The sequence below is a fragment of the Cotesia glomerata genome, linkage group LG2 (genome assembly GCF_020080835.1).
Source record: "Cotesia glomerata isolate CgM1 linkage group LG2, MPM_Cglom_v2.3, whole genome shotgun sequence".
Taxonomy (NCBI): Eukaryota; Metazoa; Arthropoda; class Insecta; order Hymenoptera; family Braconidae; genus Cotesia; species Cotesia glomerata.
In genome coordinates, this window is record NC_058159.1 from 6,909,063 (window position 1) to 6,928,069 (window position 19,007).

Consider the following 19,007-nt stretch of genomic DNA (forward strand, 5'->3'; position numbering starts at 1 on the left):
TGAAAAATCTTTATCTGGATATAATTAATATTTTTTTTCAGTGTAAAACACAGGCTAATTTTTTTCTTCATATTTTATTTATTCATTTATAAAAATATAAATAAATAATTCACAGTTAAAAGTAAAAAACTCAAAAATTATAGAGAAGAAATAAAAAAATAATAAATATTAATATCTTATTATTAAAAATAGTAAAATCAAAATTATTTTAATAATTATAAATATTTTTTAATCTTTAAAAACAATTTTCTTTATAAAGAATTAAAATAGTCAGTTGTTTTGAATTTTTTTCCCCCCATGAGTTATTCCATAGATAGACCGCATATATTCTTCCCACCAAGCCTTGGGTTTATTATTGTATTATTAATCTTCTCCCGGATAAAAAACATGCCCGTCTATCGGTATAAAATTCTAGGGCCAACACAAAGCACATTCATAACTATCGAAGACGGATCTACGATTAATCCAAATGAAACTCTTCTGACCAAGGACAAGAACTTGACTTCTATTCCCAATCAACTTATTCATGTTCATCACGCCTATGTAAATATAAAATATACATTATCTGAAATAAATTTCGTAACACATTCTGTAGTTAAAAAACAAGTTTAATCCCCGAGTAGGTGTACAGAGTAACAAAGCGCATTTTCTTCTTCAGCGTATTCCTGAAATACTCTTGCGAGCATTTGCTGCAAAACTGACAATTAACAAATCCCACTTAGCATTATCATTATTAGTTTTGTGTAATAACTAATCATTAAATAATTCATTGAGGAAATATTAACATACACAAGTGTGGAATATTTATGCAAGCTACAATTGATTGCGTAACGAGATAACGCGTTTTTTTTTTTGTCAGCAAACGCTTTGAGTAATTAAACCGTTTATTTAAATAATAGTAATTGTAATTACTATTTTATTTTATTTTCATTGTCGAGGACAAAATTAAAACGCCCATATTCGTCCCACGAATGTGTTGTTTTTTTTTTCTTTTTTTATTAGATTGTGAGAATATAAAGACGGGAAGAAATAAGAAGAGCAGGAAGCGGAGGCAAAAAACCAGATAAAAAATTACCAGTGACCTCGATTTTAGTTTTTGGACCCTCATTTAAATGGGACCCAATTATTTTAGTTACGTAAGTCTTTATAAATTTTCTTTCTTTCGTATTAATATGTTAATTTACAGATAAATAGATAAGCATAGGCTTGATAAAATCTTGCGTAAGAGAAATACATTTTTTTTTAATCTATAAACGCAAGTCGAATTTAACTCAGAAAAGTAATCACTGACGTTATTAAATATTTAAATAAGAGCGAAGATTTTTTTGTTTTGATTTTTTGGAAATCCCGAGAGTGATATGCATGCTGAAGAAAGGAGATACCATTGATAATTAGCATATTGGTGTATCTTTTAATATGATTGTGTAAGTTTATGTTTACTCTCACTTTCAAAGATATTTAAGTCCATGTGTAAGTACTTGTGTGTTAAATGTGTTTAACTCCCTTCTTCGTAAATTTTTCTATGTGCCAGTTTCCCCGTCGAACACACACATGTTGCTTCCACGCGACCACGGATCAAGAATTCCGCGAGTCAACTCGCTGACTCTCAACCAGTCTAGCAGCAACAGTGATCGCGTGTGCACATTCACTTAAGGAGTTAATTTTAAATATTTTATCATTTTTAAATAAATTTTTTAATAAAAACGCACAGAACGCTCATTGGTTTAAATTGAGCGCCGAGCGATTCTAAAGTGATTTTTATTTTATTCGTGACTGGTAAGTGATAAAAAATATTTTTGTGCTGTGTTTACAATTAAATTTTATTGTTTATAAAACATCAAAGTGTTTTTTTTTATTCACTCTGCAGTTTAAATAACAAAAATTGCAACTAGCAACTGAAGTTTTGTTTTCTCTTTACTTTGTAGTATATTTCTTCAGTATGAAATTTTATTTTGCAGATGTTTAATAATTTTAAGAATTTTTTTAAAAAATAAAATATCGAAAAAAAAAATTGGCATGTAGAAATTAAAAAAAAATAAAAAATGCAATTTTTTTAAAATAATTTTTTGCCATAATTTATTTGGTAAAAAAAAATTTTAAATAGTAAAACAAATAAATTATGGCGAAAAAATTGACATGTAAAAATTTTCAAAAATAAAAAATGTAGTTTTTTTAAAAATCATTTTTTAAAACAAATTTGTTTGTTAAGAACAAATTAAAAAATGGTCAAGACTGATTTCTTCGGTGTGAAAATTAATTTAGCATATATTTAATAATTTTTTTAATAAATAATTTATGACAAAAAAATTAAAAAAAAAACAATTGGCATGTAGAAATTTTAAAAAATAAAATTTTTTTAGAAAAAAATTGTTAGTTGAAAAAAATTAAAAAATAGTCAACTTTAATGTAATTTCTTCAGTTGGTATATTTATAATTGTTATAGGTTTATTTCCCACGTTGTGACCGTCAACTAAATTTGTTAAACTATTTAAATACACTATTAAAGAGTGCTGGTTGTAATAACAACAATATTTAAAACGAGCTGTTTGTTTGAGCGTACTCGCACCAGTACCGTTAGGAATTTATTTCAAATCGGATGCTTACCATCCTCAATAATATCATCAATTACCATATTCATTAACTGATTTGTTTATTTATAATTATAATGGTCTGTATAAATATTGACAGTGTTTATTATATTAACAACAGTTAAGTTATTATTAATAATATTTATAAAATTGTCAAGATAAAAATTTTTATTTATTGCTAATTAATGTTATCTTCTCAAAGGAAATAATTATTTTATTTTAGATTTTTTCATTACTTTATTTTAACCTTTGATCACTGTTAAATATCTTTTTATTATTGATCTTTAGTTTTTAAATAATTTTATTTTTCAGTAATTAAGATTATTTTTTTATCGAAAAAGAATTATCAAAATTGGCCTAGTTTCTTAAATACATTTTTTTAAATAATTATGACACTGAAAGGTTTTATATCTGCAATAATTTAAGGATTTTTTAATTAATATTTTGTAAAAATTTATTTATTTAACAACATTATTTTAGATATATTTATTAGTAAGTGTGTTATAATTTATGTTTATTTATAAATACTAATAATAACAATAATCGGTGTTTATAAATTATGAAATAAAATATTTGGCAAACAATGCGAATCGAATTGCATCCAAAATTTAATATACGCAATTTGCATTGTCAATTACGCAGGTGCTGATTAAATAAAATTATTTTTGCGACAGTAATAAATAATAAAAATGACAGTAAAGTTAGCAGTCACGACCATTTTTTAATTTTTTTTAATAAACAAATTTTTTCTAAAAAACTATTTTTAAAAAATTGTATTTTTAATTTTTTTTAATTTTTGAATGTCAATTTTTTTTGTTATAATTTGCTTGTTACAAAAATTCTTAAAATGATCAAATATTTGCTAAATTAATTTTCATAAAAATATGACATTAAAATTAACAGTTTTGACCTTTTTTTAACAACCAAATTTTTTCCAAAAAATTGCATTTTTAATTTTTTTTAATTTCTACATGCCAATTTTTTTTTTCCATATTTTATTTGTTAAAAAAAATGATTAAATATCTGCTAAATTAATTTTTAAAAAAATATAACATTAAAATTAGCAGTCACGACCATTTTTTAATTTTTTCCAAAAAATTATTTTAAAAAAATCGCATTTTTAATTTTTTAAAATTTCTAAATGTCAATTTTTTTTGTCTTAATTTACTTATTAAAACAAATTTTTAAAATAATCAAATATCTGCTAAATAAATTTTCATATAATAAAAATAATTTCAGATTGACGAAAATGGCGAGGCCGAAGAGATGGAAAAGTTGCATGTCGGAAAATTTGCTGACAATGCTGACAGTTTTGGGTGTATTATCAGGAGTCGCACTTGGATTTATATTACGAGCTTCAAAAACAACAGCATGGTCGAAGCGTGATATCATGTACGTTAACTTCGTTGGTGATCTTTTCTTGAGGATGCTCAAGGCACTTATATTGCCTCTTATCGTCGGAAGTATCATTACCGCTATTGGAAGTCTCGACCTCAGTTTATCTGGTACCACCTTGGATTTTTCTAGCTATTAATACAAACATTATCACCAATTTTTATCAATTATGTAAAATTTTTTTCTATTCTAATAGACAAAAAATTTTATTTCAAATCTTATCGAACAGATAAAGATTATTCAAGTGTTTTTAATTGTTTGATTACTTACAGGAAGGATTGGTATGAGATCGATCTACTATTATGCGACGACCACTGTCACTGCTGTAATATTGGGAATTATCCTTGTACTATCAATTCGTCCTGGAGTTGTCAGTACAGAAGGTGGAGTATTTGTCGCCGATCCTGGTGATTACAAACCACCGAGAAATATTACAACGACTGATACTCTTCTAGATTTAGTTAGGTAAAATAATTATTTAAATCAGTCTCTAAAGCAAAGAAGAAATAAAATTTGATACCTTAGAATGAGATAACAAATAAATTTATTGCTTTAATTTTTTTTTTTACTAGATAAGCAATATTCCTTCTTGAAGAAATTAAAAAAATTTTATTTCTTCACTCTCAATTTTGGATAATAATAAATAAATAAATTAATTTATTGCTTTAATTGTTTTTTACTAAATAAGCAACATTTTTTCTTGAAAAAAAAAAAATTTTATTTCTTCTCTCTCAATTTTGAATAATAAATGAATAAACCTATTTTACAGAAATATTTTCCCGTCGAATTTGGTCCAAGCATGTCTAAAACACGTAAGTAAAAAAAGTAAAATAATTTAAAGATAAATTTGAATTTGAATCATTGATTACTTTGGATTTTATACAAAAACAAAAAAAAAAACCTATCAGTAAACAGTATTTATATTTATTCTTTGATATATGCTTATCACACGAGCTTACGGAATGATTTATTTCTATTAAAAAACTAACAGCGATTATCAATTACTGTTTCAGTACCAGACCAAGCTGGTAATGCCCAAAAATATGACTGGAGGTAATAATAAAGAGTATAATTATTTACATAACTCTTAAATTAATTTACTACTAACACAGTAGTCTTCATTAATTGATCAAGGTCAAGTAAATAGTTATGATAAGATATAAATAAATATAAAATGAAAAGATCATCAAGTTTCTTGCAATTGATTATTATGATTTTTTTTCCCAGTTAATAGTATGTACGACTGGAATATTGACCATGAGTACCATGATGGTACCAACACACTTGGTCTTGTCATATTTGGCATTATTTTGGGTATCACCATCGGGAAAATGGGGGACGCTGGTAAGCCGCTTTTAGACTTCTTCACCTCGCTCTCTGACGCAATGATGATAATAACCAATTGGGTAATATGGTACGTCATCAGATTTACTGCAAATAAAAAAATTAAGTTAACCGACAATTAAAAATTTTTATGGCATCAAAGTTAGTAGTCACTTAAATATTTTTTAATTTTATTTAACTAAAAAATTATTTAAAAAAAATTGCATTTTTTATTTTTTTTTAATTTCTAAATGTCAATTTTTTTTTTAATTTTTTGCCATAATTTATTTGTTACAAAAATTGTTAAAATTATAAAATATCTGCTAAATTAATTTTCATAAAAATATGATATCAAAACATTAGCAGTTACTTAACTATTTTTTAATTTTATTTAACAAAAAAATTATTTTTGAAAAATTGCATTTCTAAATCTCAATTTTTTGCCATAATTTATTTGTTACAAAAATTATTAAATATCTGCCAAGTTAATTTTCATAAAATTTTTAGAATTTTTTTTATAAAAAAATTTATTACAAAAAAAGTTTTCATTTGTTAAAAACTTGAAGAAATATAAGTGCAATTTTTTAAAAATATTTTTTAGTTCTAATTTTATGAATGAAAAAAAAAAAAAAAATTAAAAAAAAACGTCGGCTAACTTAAGTATCATAAAAATTAAGTTATCATTAATTGTCAGATTAAATTAATAAATTAATTAATCAACAAAAATACTCTTCTTAGGCTTTCTCCTCTTGGTGTGACATTTTTGGTGGCCTCCAAGCTTCTGGAAATCAACGACTTCGGCGTAGTGGTGGGTACTCTGGGGTGGTACTTCATGACAGTCCTGCTGGGGCTGTTCATCCATGGCTTCGGCACTCTGTCAGTGATCTACTTCGTATGCACCCGCGAGTTGCCATTCAAATCCATAAGTCAAATGGGTCAAGTAGCTGTTACGGCTTTCGGAACAGCATCGAGGTACAACGACCTTTTTATTAGAAAATAAAAATAAGTCTTACTTTTAATTCTTCCAATTATTTTTTTTTTTTTTTTTTATAATATCTTACTTTTAATTCTCCGAATTATTTTTTTTTTATAATAAAATTTATTGGTCAATAAACTTGAACAGTTCCGCAACTCTTCCTATTACGCTTCAATGTCTGGATAAGATGGGTCTGGATCCGAGAATTACCAGGTTCGTCGTCCCCATCGGAGCCACTATTAACATGGATGGTACTGCGTTGTATGAAGCCGTCGCAGCTATATTCATCGCACAACTCCGGGGGATTGAAATGTCTTTGAGTAAAGTCATAGGTGTTAGGTAAGTTATTGATGATAATTAGGGCTAAAATTTTAGCCGCAATTTAAAAATAAAAGGTTCAAATTTTTGAGATTACGGCAAAAATATTGGTCCTATAAAAAAATTTATTTAACAAAAGTTCAAAATTTAATTTTATAAAAAAAATGTTTCTTATGATTTAAAAAAAAAAAAAAAACAAATATTTTTCCTGTAATTCCAAAATTAACATTCATGATGAAAAGTTCAAATTTTTCGATAATTATGAATCTTACTTTTTAAATTACCGTGAAATTATTGATCCTAAAGAAAAAACAAGATAAATTTTTTTTATAAAATTAAATTTTGAACAACTTTTATTTAAAAAATTTTTTATAGAACCAATATTTTAGCCACAATATTAAAAATTTGAATCATTAATCACAAATTGGTATTTTTAATTTGCGGTAAAAATACTTACTGTAATCTATATTATTAAGAGAATAAACAAAATTTTGTGGTCAGCGTATTTAAATGATAAAATGGGTTTTTATGGTTAAATTTGGTATTATCACCAATAGTCAATTTAAGATGATAAGTATTTAGGCTGCATTCGAAAATGCTTTATCTCTAGATACATAATTAAGAAATGACCTTGTATCTTGTGAACTATTGACATTTTTAAAGATATAAACTCATCCTGATGTTACATTCATCAAGACCTTTCATTTGAGTACCCACATCAATTTTTCATATATTTATATATATTATATATATGTATATATGAAAAATATATAAAATTGATGTGGGTACTCAAATGAAAGCTCTTGATGAGTGTAACATCGGGATGAGCTTATATCTTTAAAAACATTAATAGTTAAAAAAGTACAGTGCAATTTAACAAAAGTAATTATTTAATAAAGCAAAATTTTATTTATTTATAGTTCACAAATCACGGCAGTCACATAATGACTGCAAGGTTGCTAGTAAAGATTAATTAATTAAATTATTTTTAGTGTCACTGCAACAGCAGCAAGTATAGGGGCTGCTGGTATCCCTCAAGCTGGATTGGTGACAATGGTAATGGTGCTTGATACCGTCGGTCTACCTCCAGAAGACGTCTCGCTGATTATTGCCGTCGATTGGCTTTTGTAAGTCTTATTAATATTTAAATATAATTAACCATATTAATTATTTTATTCCATTTATTAGGGACCGATTCAGGACAACGATAAACGTGGTCTGTGATGCACTAGGTGCGTGTATTATTGAAAAGATGAGCCGAGGTGAACTGGACGCCATCAATGCTAGACAGCAAGAAGAAGCGGTCGAGCTTACACAGCTTAGCAAAACCGAGGCTTGAATTTTTTTATTGAAAAATATATTTTAATATTCTTGTCCGTAAGGATATTCCTGCAAGATACTTACCGCAGTGTCTTCTTGTTAATTTTATTATAACATAAAATTAATGAGTTTAAATACTAAATACTCATTCATCTTGCCATAATTTTTACACAATTAATTCTCGAGTTTATCATAAATCTTCTGGAATTTAAAGATCTTGATATGGAATTTTATTTGTTTAATTAATAAGAAATATAAAATGAGTACATAAAGTACTTAATATTAATGTATGTCTTTAAATCTTCAACTGCCATTAATATTCATATTATCAAGCTCGTAGAAATTAATTTTTAATCATTTAGTCGTTTTAACAATCAAATTTATAAAATCGGGCTATTATATTAATTAATATTTAATATAAAAAAAATATATAAGAGCCCAAAGTCTGTTGAATTAATTAATAACCACCAAAGAACGTCATGGGATGAAATAAATTTTTAAAACAATTGTACATACGATACAATATTGCGTACCTAGCGATTAGGTAACTGATGTCAGGTGATTGACTATCAGCAAAATTTGTAAACTTAATTAATTCTTAATTCAGCTGATAAAAAGTATTCCATTGGCGATTTTTGATTTAAAGATAATATATTGTATATTTAATTTTTAATCAGTGCTTACTTTTTTTTATAATTTACTAATTACTTACTTTTAAATTAATATATCATGAAGCTGATTGAAGGTGCTAATATTTTTATTTCGTACTGTTTTAATTGTATGATATACATACTATAATAAATATTGTTTTTTATGTGTTAATAATATATGTATACGAAAATTGTAAAATAAAAACGATTTATTGACTTTAAAAATTTTTAGAAAAATTTAACACCCTGATTATCATCAAACATTATTAACTCAGCTTTACCTTGGGCTTCTAGTGTTTTGAGCGACCTTATAAGAACTTCTGTATTAATTCCATAGAATTCTGTAATTTATGAAAAACAAATTAGTCATAATTTATAATTAATTTAAATTTATTTAAAATTATTATTAATATTATTCTGATTATTTTTACCTTGGTCAACAGTATTCTCTCCTTGAGTTAATTCAAATAATGTGCAAACACTATTTATAAATCCGTTTTCCTGGGCCCAGTTGTAAACAATATTACCCCATTCCTCAAAGGTATGCCAGTGGATTAACCATCTTTGCTTTGTCTTATCTAAAGGTGTAGCATTACCTGATTTTTGTAAACTTTCGAGGATCAGCTGTACAACTTCTGCTGACAACTTTCCTGTAAATAAAAAAATTTTTATTGGTAATAAAAACTTTTTAAAAATTAAATAATAATGGATGACATTAAAGTTAGCAGTCTTGACAATTGTTTAATTTTTTTTATAACAAATAATTTTTTTTTGAAAAATTATTTTAATAAAATTGCATTTTTATTTTTTTTTTTTAATTTTTACATGTCAATTTTTTTTTTTGCCATAACTTATTTGTTAAAAAAAATATTAAATGTCTGCTAAATTAATTTTCTTTAATAATGAAATAATATTCATTACACTGAAGTATGACATTAAAGTTAGCAGTCTTGACCATTTTTTAATTTTTTTTTAACAAACGAATTTGTTTTGAAAAATTATTTATAAAAAATTGTACTTATAATTTTTTTAAATTTCAATTTTTTTTGCCATAATTTGATTGTTAAAAAAATTCTTAAATTTATTAAATATCTGCTAAATTAATTTTCATCACTCAAGTTGACAGACATTAGAAATTTTTTTATTATTCTACAGCAATTAAATTATTACGAAAAAAATTTAATAAAAAAATTCTACATGTAAAAATTAAAAAAAAATTATTAGTGGAAATTTTATTAAGCATTTTTTTTTATTGTAATTAATTTGCTATAAAAATCTAAAAAATTGACAGTTGTCAGCTAACTTCAGTATCATTAATAAAATTGAACTATTTATAAATAAATAATAAATACTCTGAATAGCTGTATTGTTAAATAATGGGCTAGAGTTAATTTCCCTGACATCCAAAATAGATTGTTTTGTTGATTGGTAATAATTTAAAACAAGACTTGTCCATGCTGACAATTGTTTCTCTTTTGTTTCAGCATGCGGTTGTAATCTGTCAATAAATAAATTAATAAATAAATAAATAAGTTGATAAATATATATTTTATTATTAAATTAAAAAAGTAACTTACGTAAAAAAAGGTGGAAAACTATATTGCCAAGGCCACTCAATTTCAGACATTATTTTTATTTAATTATAAAAATTTTTTAACTTGTTTGTTTATCATCAACACTAATAAAATAAATAAAATAATGAGAAGTACGACGCATGCGCACTCTATTGTTGTGTTAAGAAAACCTGAAACTTGTATGGTGGGGGAAAGTCATTTGTATTATTATTTTTAACGGAAAAAATAACTTTTTTGAGGAAAAGTACTGTATAAATACAAATAATTACATTTGTAGAATAATTAAAATAATTTTTTAAAGGTATATCTTTAGATTTAAATATATATTTAGTGTATGTACTCCAAATGTTTATCTAGAACTAACTTAAACTTGTTTCAGTAATTTCCAAGAGAGGTTAGTGAGCTGATATTGGAAAAATAACAATTAAATTTTATAGAAATAAAATAATATATATAAAAAAAAAAAATGATAACATTAAAAGGAAAATTAAAAAAAGATGGAGAAGTGTCAAAGTCGATAGATTTTAATAAACGCATTTCTGTCCGGGATAAATTGTTAGTAAAAGAGGTAAGTTTGTGTTTTTATTCATTGCAATTGTTTGTGTGGTTGTTAAGTTAAAAAATAAAAATTAATTTCGCAGATATTTAATAATTTTTTTAACAAAAAAAAAAAAAAAATGAGAACAAAAATTGACTTGTAGAAATGAAAAAAAATGAACAATCCAATTTTTTAAAAATAATTTTTCTGTACAAATTTGTTTGTTAAAAAAAAAAAAAATTAAAAATGGTCAAGTGTTGGCTAATTTTGAAGTCATAGTCAACAATCATAATTAATTTTTTTTCTTTTTTTTTTATGATGTTAAAGTTAGCATTCACTTAAGAATTTTTTAATTTTATCCAACAAGCAAATTTGTTATGGAAATTAATTTAGCAGACATTTATTAATTTAAAAAATTTTTTTAACAAATAAATTAAAGCAAAAAAAAATTAGAAGAAAAAATTGATATGCAGAAATTTTTAAAATATAAAAATGCAATTTTTTAAAAATAATTTTTTGGAACAAATTTATTTGTTAAAAAACATTAAAAAATTGTCAAGTGACTGCTAATTTTAATGTCATAAATTTGTTCCAAAAAATTAATTTTTTTAAATTGCATTATTTTTTTTTTTTTTAATTTCTATATGTCAATTTTTTTTTACTATAATTTAATTGTTACAAAAATGATTTAAATCATCAAATATGTGCTAATTTAATTTTAATTTTTTTTTTTAAGGTCCAAGAAATGGAGCAAACTTTACCGAATACTTGTCAAGTGACATTTAATGATCCTAATCGCCTCCATGAATTTATTATAACGATCGTACCTGATGAAGGATACTGGATGGGTGGTAAATTTTATTTCCAAGTTCATATACCCGAAGAATATAACATGACGGTATTTTTTTTTTTTTTTTAATTTATAATTAATGTAAATGATCAAATTATAAATTTAATATCTAAATAATAGTATTTTTAATTTAATTACAGCCGCCATTAGTTAAATGTTTAACAAAACTCTGGCATCCAAATATAAATCTTGATGGAGAAGTTTGTTTGTCAATTTTAAGACAAAGTAGCATTGATGGTATGGGTTGGGCGCCAACCAGAAAACTCAAAGATGTTGTGTGGGGCTTGAATTCGTTATTTACTGTAAGTACTTGAATTATTTTTTTATAATTATCTTTTTTAAATTGATTTTTTATTGAATAATTTAATTTAGGACCTCCTGAACTTTGATGATCCACTAAATAAAGATGCTGCAGATTTATTTTTAAATGATAAAGAATCGTTTCGCAACAAAGCTCATGAGTACGTCATTCAGTATGCCAAGAGATGATTCGAATAACTTTTCTATCTAAGTATGATAAGTAATACTGTATGTAATATTAAATAATCTTTTACTCTTGTACATTTTTTAATCGCGAATAGAATATCGTCTTCGTAATATTTAAACTAAATTAATTTTATTTTTCCAATTTAAAAATGAAACTAGACTTTTGAAACAGTGTTTTTTTTTTGCTAGTCTTCGAAAATAATTTTTTTTTACATAATTTTATTTTTTTTTATTTCTTTTTCTAAATATTTAATTTTACAAAAAAAGAAAAACATTTTTGTGAATATATTTCAAGAATATTTAATAAAAATTTTGATGAATAAAATGAGTAAGTTTTTTTTTTAATTTATTTAATTGCAAATTAACAATTTTTTTTCTTATTTATTAATATCTAACTACGAAACGGCCAATAATAATAATAGTATTTATAATTATGATAATAATTTTTCAAATTTATAATACTTGATAAATTAAAGTATTAACAAAAAAAAAATAAAGTCAACTAAAAATAACAAATTTAACAGACTCGTGTCCGTCAAATGACTTTTTTAAATTTCATGATATTTAAGTAAAATAATGTATTATATAAATATATATAATTAATCAATAATAGTAATAATAAAATAAATAACGTTAATGTTATAAAAATCACATAAATTATTGAATATTATCAATAGATGTGATTAACTCGTCTTCTGTGCTGTATGATCTGTTCAACTGGCGAATGTTGCCAAAAGCCATCATCAGGTTTTCACTTTTCGTAGCAACCTTAGCTTTTTCTTCATGGTACTCTTCGTTGTAAGTTTTCAATCTGCTACCTGGGAATATTGCACGTTCCCGTTTTCTGATCATAAATTCCGTGGGTAGTAACCATCTGTGTTCATGACATTCTTCGGCCGTAGGTCTTTTGCTAAATAAATAAAAATATTTTTATTAATTATAAATTAGTAACCTTGCAGTCACTATGTGACTGTCGTGACTTGTGAGCTGTAAATAAATAAAATTTTGCTTTATTAAATAATGAATTTTGTTAAAATGCACTGTAATTTCTTAACTATTGACGTTTTTACAGATATAAGCTCATCTCGATGTTACACTCATCAAGAGCTTTCATTAGAGTACCCACATGCATTTTAATATATTTTTCATATATACATATATATAATATATGTAAATATATGAAAAATTGATGTGGGTACTTAAATCAAAGGTTTCGATGAGTCTAATGTCGGGATGAGCTTATATCTTTAAAAATGTCAATAGTTTACAAGATACAAGGTCATTTCTTAATTATTGATATTCTTAAAGATGTAAGCTCATTCTGATGTTATATTCATCAAGAGCTTTTATTTGAGTACCCACATGCATTTTGATATATTTTTTATATATACATATATATAATATATATAAATATATGAAAAACTGATGTGGGTACTCAAATGAAAGGTCTCGATGAGTGTAATGTCGGAGTGAGCTTTTATCTTTAAAAATGTCAATAGTACACAAGATACAAGGTCATTTCTTATTTATGTATCTAGAGATAGAGCATATCCGAATGCAGCCTAAATATGGCTATCCTGAAGACAAAATTTTTCTTATTCTCTTAATAATATATATTTCATCATATACAAAATTGATGATATTGAAATTAGCAAAGATCTGTCAATTTTTTAAAATTTTTTAACAATTAAATTATTAAATATTTAAATTATGAAATAAATTATTAGTGGAAATTTCAAAAAATAATTTTTTTTTATCAAAATTAATTAATTATAAAAATTAAGAAAATTTCTCAATTTATAAATTTAAAATTTAACCTTACAATCTAAACAAAAAAAAGAATACATAAAAAAATCATTACCTAGGTGTTCTCTTGAACAGCAACATAAGGAACCTCGTGGCTTCTTGACTAATTTCTTTGAACAAATATTCAAACCTGTACCTAACAAATGAAATATTCTGTATGGTTTCATGATCATCATTGCCTTTGAATGGAGATCTTCCAGAAAGAAGAACGTAGGTAAGAATAGCGACACCCCAGATGTCTGCCTGGGGATAAGTCAGCTCTTCATTGAGTACTTCAGGAGCCCTGTACTCCAGGTGTCCCAAATTTTGAGGTACCTCAGTGCCAAGTTTAGAAACTTTGTGCGCAGAGCCAAAGTCGACTAATTTAATATGCGCGGACCTGAGAGAGGCCATGACAACATTGTCAGGCTGTATGTCCAGATGCGCGAATCCGCGCCAGTGTAAGTATTGCAAAGCGTCCAGGACTTCAGTGATAATCGTAGCTACACAATTTTCCGAATATTCAGGCCTGCTGGCCAAATAAGTCAACACATCTGAACCCTGTAATTTTTCCATGATAAAAACTGCGACCGGAGAGCCAGCTGCCCAGTAAGCCGCGTCTAGCAGAGCTATTCTCTCGTGTCTAAGCGATCTCAGGACCTGGAACTCCTCACCGACTAGTTCTTTCCTCTCCGGACTAGCGTCTAAAATTTTAGCAACCACCATCTTGTCAGTTTCTTTCTCAGCTCCTTTAACGACTATTGAAAACTGGCCACGGAAAACTTCTGAAATAAAGGTGTAGCGGCCAGTAAATTGGGCGTCAATTGTCCACTCAATTGGTTCATCTTCCACGTCGTAGTTTATCTTGGGCTTGTCCTCGTCAGTGATTATTTCATGGCCTGACTCAGTCAAGTACTGTAGGTGCTTCATCGCGCGGCTTATCGGAACTTTCTGCGCTCCCTCAGGCTTGGTTTGGACCAGATTTGTCTCGAAGCCGTGCTCGCTCCACCCGATGCGATTTCTCGCGGCCAGACGGAAGTGGTAGCTAGTGTTTGGCTGCAAGTCCTTCACCAAGTAAAACTCATGGTCAATATTACTGGCAACATCAATCCAGTCGACAGAATCTCCAGCTTTGTATTGTAAATTGTAACAAAGAACTTCCGAGTTTCCGTCGTACTTCGGGGGCTGCCAGCGCAGCAGAACCTCCGTGTCAGACACATTGCAAACTTCAGGAGCTTGAGGTATGCTTGGTTCAGTTGCAAGAACAATGCGAGTTCTTGCAACAGTCTGCCCGACATTATTCCTCGCGACAACTTTGTAAATTCCGATGTCTTGCTCCCTCGCGGGGCTGAAACTCAAGATTGATCTGCCGTCAGTGTCTTCAATTATAGCAATGCGCTTGCCTTCCTGGATCACCAGGTCATTCTTGAACCACTGAACCGCGGGCTTGGGGTTTCCCACCGCTAGACAAGTCAGCTGAGCGCATTTTCCACATTGAATCTTCAGAATTTGCGGCTTTTCGCGGAAAAACGGCAAGTGTCCCCCTTTTTTAGTCTCCATCATCGCTTCTGCTTCGGCGTAAGAATCCAGCCTGGTTCCTAGTTCGTGCTTCAGGCGTCTCATGGTATAGCAATCAGCAGCACCGTAGTTATTAATCCTCGCTTTGCGCTCGTCATCAATTTCCTCGTCCATCACATCGGTGAATTTTCTGCGCTCGCGAATTATCGGAGTTCTCCAATCGTATCCATCATCATCAAATACTCTTGCAAAGGCTGAGCCGCGGTTATGAGCGACCTTCATGTACTCCCTGAGCCGTACAGGAAAATCTGTATCACGCAACTGCAGGAGATATGTATCAGGACCATTTTGATAGTGGCTCTCATTTTTAATCAGACCTATCTCAGTGTCAATTGGCACGCGAGAAGGAATTTTGTTTTCCCAGGTCTGTGGTTCGCGTTTCTCGCGCTTGGGAGTAGCAGGTCTCTCCTCGGGCTCAGGAGTGTACCGGTGACCTGGTGGGTAAACCATCCTTGAGGGATGCTCGAAGGCACTGCTCAGTTTCCGTCTGCGGTACCACGTACGACAAGAAGCGTTGCTGTACCAGTCTCTGTACAAGGTGTAGTAATTCTTGAGATTCTCCGAGGGAATTTTGTAGGGCTCAGCGGGAATCCTGTCGGTCATATTCAACCAAGGGTGGCGCAGAGCCGCAGTTACGTCCATACGCTCGTCAACTTGATAAACTAGAAGCTTGCGAATAAAGTCCCGAGCTTCTATAGAAATATGTTGCCACCATCGCTCGTCAAAGTCCCAAACTCCGTTTTTAATTTTAGTCAGCGTTTCTCTGTCATTAGCACCGCGGAACGGAGAAATTCCGGACAAGAGGATGTGAGTGATGATACCTAGAGACCACATGTCCGCTGCATAAGTGACTCCTTCGTTGTTAACAACCTCCGGAGCGACATACTCCGGCATTCCGTAGACGAGTGTCATCAACCGGTTGTAAGAAATTCTTCTTGCGAGACCAAAGTCTGATATTTTTATATTGTCACCTCCCGGGTGAGAAATCAGCAAATCACCGAGGGTGAGACTCAAGTGAGCCCAGCTCTCGTTGTGCATGTACTCCAGCCCTTCTAGAATTTGTCTGATGTAGTGAGAGATTTCGTACTCGCTGTAGAAAGGATTGCGAGTTAAAGTGTCTACTAATTCCCCTCCGGCGCCGAGTTCCATCACGAGATTGAAGGAGCCGTCGGTTTCGTAGGCGTCGTGGAGCCGGATGAGTCTCCGGTGGTTCAGGTGGTTCATCGCGTACATTTCGCCGAGCATGATGGGCTTCAACTCGCCTCTGCCGTGCATCAACTTAGCCGCGTAGTTGCGTCCAGTGGATCTCTCTACCGCGTGATAGGTGACTCCTTGAGTTCCACGGCCCAGTTCATCGCCGAGGTCGTAGAACTCGTCGAAGGGTTTGTTCTTGGCTCTAACATCGGAGTTGCGAGTGTAGGTGCGGTAGCCGTACTCGTGTTCGTTCTCCTCAATGTGGATCATCACCGAGCAGGAGACGGAGCCAGCGACGTTCCTGGCGCTGATGGAGTAGAGACCCTCGTCCTTTATTATCGCGTCGTTTATCGTGAGGACGGAAGTGTCGGGCTCGAAGTAGTCGATCTTGATACGAGCTGTTGGCGCCAGGGGCTTCCAGTCCTTGTACCACTTGAGTTCCGGGAACGGAACGCCGGTCACGCGGGCTTGGATGTGTCCGTTGCGTCTCAGCATTATGTAGGACTCTTCAGGGCGCTGGATGAACGCCGGGTACTCGGCTATCTCCAGTCTGACGCGTTGTCGCGCTTCTCCGTGCTCATTGGTCGCCACGGCTTCGTACATCCCGACGTCGCGCTCCAGCATCTTGTTGATGAACAGTGTCGCTTGTCCATTGCGGGTGTAGCTCTGGTCGTAACGACCTCCAGACTCAATCAACTCGTTGTTGAAGTAGTAGGTCATCTTGGGCTTCGGGTAGCCGTAGACAAACCAGAAGAGGTTGCAGTTGTGGTTCTTTACGCCGTACTGGGTGTCGTGCTCTTGTCGCAGGAACTTTGGAATCTGCGCGTACCCGTCGTGAGGCGGACGCTCGATGTCAAAGTCCTTGGGGAAGTATGGAGATGTCTCGGGACGGAAGTCGATCCCTGGAGGCAGGTACGGGTGGAACTTAGGCGGGTCTGGAAGTAGTTTAGACCTGTATGTTTGAGCGAACGGTGAAGGGTCGCTGATTCCATATTTATTCTCCACTCGGATGCGGAATTTGTAGTCCCGGAACGGTTCTAGATTTCTAATGTCGCAGACACAGCTTCGGATTCCTGAACGCGCTGTGAACCAATCGCCGTCTGGAAGCTCACACATTTCTACTAGGTATGTCACTGGGACTCGAGGACCGATCGGGATTGACGGCTTCCAAGAGAGCGTCAGGTGTCGGTCCATCATTCGGCTGATTATTGGACGGTCTGCTAGAGGCAAGGGGATACCTGATTTGCGGTACTTGTCGAATTCTGAATATTGATCGGCTAAAGGCTTCTTTGTACGGGGCTCCAAGGCTGGAAAAAGTATTTTAATTATCATTTTTTATTACAGTGAAAATAGCAGACATTTGACAATTTTTTTTATTTTTCTTGGAAAATAAACTAAGTCTAGAAAATTATTTAGGGTAAAAGACCCCATTAGTGGCGAAGACCCCATTACTGATACTTTTTTTGATTTTGGTACTTATTAAATTAATGAAATTAATTTCAATAATGAATATATTATTTCTAATCTTTAAAACCTTTAGATCAAAAAAATTTTTAATTTTTATTCCAAGTAGAACATTTTTTCATTGAAAGAAAAAGTGCCAATAATCGGGGTTAAAGGTGCCACTAATGGGGTCTTTTATTTTATATTATTAAAAAAATAAGAAAAATTTTGTCGTCAGGATAATTATGATAAATATTTAGACTGCATTCGAAAATGCTCTATCTCTAGATACATAATTAAAAAATGACCTTGTATCTTGTGAACTATTGACATTTTTAAAGATATAATAAGCTCATCCTGATATTACATACATTGAGACCTTTCATTTGAGTACCCACATCAATTTTTCATATATTTATATATATTATATATATATGTATATATAAAAAATATATCAAAATGCATGTGGGTACTCAAATGAATGCTCTTGATGAGTATAACATTAGAATGAGTTGACATCTTTAAAAATATCAATAATTAAAAAATGACCTTGTATCTTGTATACTATTGACAAAAGTAAAAATATAAGCTCACCCTGACATTACATTCATCGAGGCCTTTCATTTGAGTACCCACATCAATTTTTCATAAATTTATGTATATATAAAAAATATATCAAAATACATGTGGGTACTTAAATGAAAGCTCTTGATGAGTGTAACGTCGGGATGAGCTTTTTAACCCTTCAGCACTCTCGCAAAACGATTTACTATCATTACTCGCGCGATGAGAAAACTCTCACGCCTTATGTGGAAGCACACGCATGCTTATAGTCCCTTTAATTTAAAAAATCTTAAATAAAATAAATTTCTTAAAACAAAAAAAAATTGACTTATTTAAAAATAATATTTAATAATAATACATCCAAACACAAATGCACTCTTACGGGAACCTCCGAACTGTACCGATCAGACCGGATTTTTTAAATT

General features: G+C 30.0%; 4 protein-coding genes across 11 annotated transcripts in view; 2 read left to right on the forward strand and 2 right to left on the reverse strand.

Annotated features, from left to right (window-relative positions):
• Positions 1 to 1,111: 1,111 nt before the first annotated feature.
• Positions 1,112 to 8,745, forward strand: LOC123259572 (excitatory amino acid transporter 3). Of its 3 annotated transcripts, none has more exons than XM_044720157.1 (10): positions 1,112 to 1,136; positions 3,828 to 4,093; positions 4,256 to 4,448; positions 4,753 to 4,795; positions 4,997 to 5,036; positions 5,211 to 5,397; positions 6,045 to 6,278; positions 6,430 to 6,621; positions 7,593 to 7,727; positions 7,789 to 8,745. In XM_044720157.1, the coding sequence occupies exons 2-10, from the start codon at positions 3,838 to 3,840 to the stop codon at positions 7,937 to 7,939; spliced, it is 1,431 nt and encodes a 476-aa protein (XP_044576092.1). In that variant the 5' UTR covers positions 1,112 to 1,136; positions 3,828 to 3,837; the 3' UTR covers positions 7,940 to 8,745. The 3 variants fall into 3 exon arrangements, with proteins under 3 accessions (XP_044576092.1, XP_044576090.1, XP_044576091.1); XM_044720155.1 differs by lacking the exon at positions 1,112 to 1,136 and adding an exon at positions 1,544 to 1,776; XM_044720156.1 differs by lacking the exon at positions 1,112 to 1,136 and adding an exon at positions 2,581 to 2,668.
• A 15-nt stretch (positions 8,746 to 8,760) lies between these two features.
• Positions 8,761 to 10,321, reverse strand: LOC123259574 (vacuolar protein-sorting-associated protein 25). The gene is made up of 4 exons (XM_044720160.1): positions 10,148 to 10,321; positions 9,923 to 10,068; positions 9,002 to 9,220; positions 8,761 to 8,911 (listed from the first exon to the last, which is right to left on the reverse strand). The coding sequence occupies exons 1-4, from the start codon at positions 10,195 to 10,197 to the stop codon at positions 8,799 to 8,801; spliced, it is 528 nt and encodes a 175-aa protein (XP_044576095.1). The 5' UTR covers positions 10,198 to 10,321; the 3' UTR covers positions 8,761 to 8,798.
• Positions 10,322 to 10,403: 82 nt separating this feature from the next.
• On the forward strand, positions 10,404 to 12,158 carry LOC123259573 (NEDD8-conjugating enzyme UBE2F-like). The gene is made up of 5 exons (XM_044720158.1): positions 10,404 to 10,445; positions 10,524 to 10,712; positions 11,419 to 11,580; positions 11,673 to 11,834; positions 11,905 to 12,158. Exons 2-5 carry the CDS (start codon positions 10,611 to 10,613, stop codon positions 12,019 to 12,021), a joined length of 543 nt encoding a protein of 180 aa, XP_044576093.1. The 5' UTR covers positions 10,404 to 10,445; positions 10,524 to 10,610; the 3' UTR covers positions 12,022 to 12,158.
• Positions 12,159 to 12,563: 405 nt separating this feature from the next.
• LOC123259571 (obscurin) overlaps positions 12,564 to 19,007 on the reverse strand; it is a 40,767-nt gene continuing 34,323 nt past the window's right edge. For 3 of the 6 annotated variants that reach the window (XM_044720150.1, XM_044720151.1, XM_044720148.1), the window contains 2 exons: positions 13,880 to 17,882; positions 12,564 to 12,928 (listed from right to left, as the gene is read on the reverse strand). In XM_044720150.1, coding sequence (XP_044576085.1) covers positions 12,676 to 12,928; positions 13,880 to 17,882 — 4,256 coding nt within the window. In that variant the 3' untranslated portion in view covers positions 12,564 to 12,675. The remainder of the gene's footprint in view (positions 12,929 to 13,879; positions 17,883 to 19,007) is intronic. The other 3 variants (XM_044720153.1, XM_044720152.1, XM_044720154.1) reach the window with 2 other exon arrangements.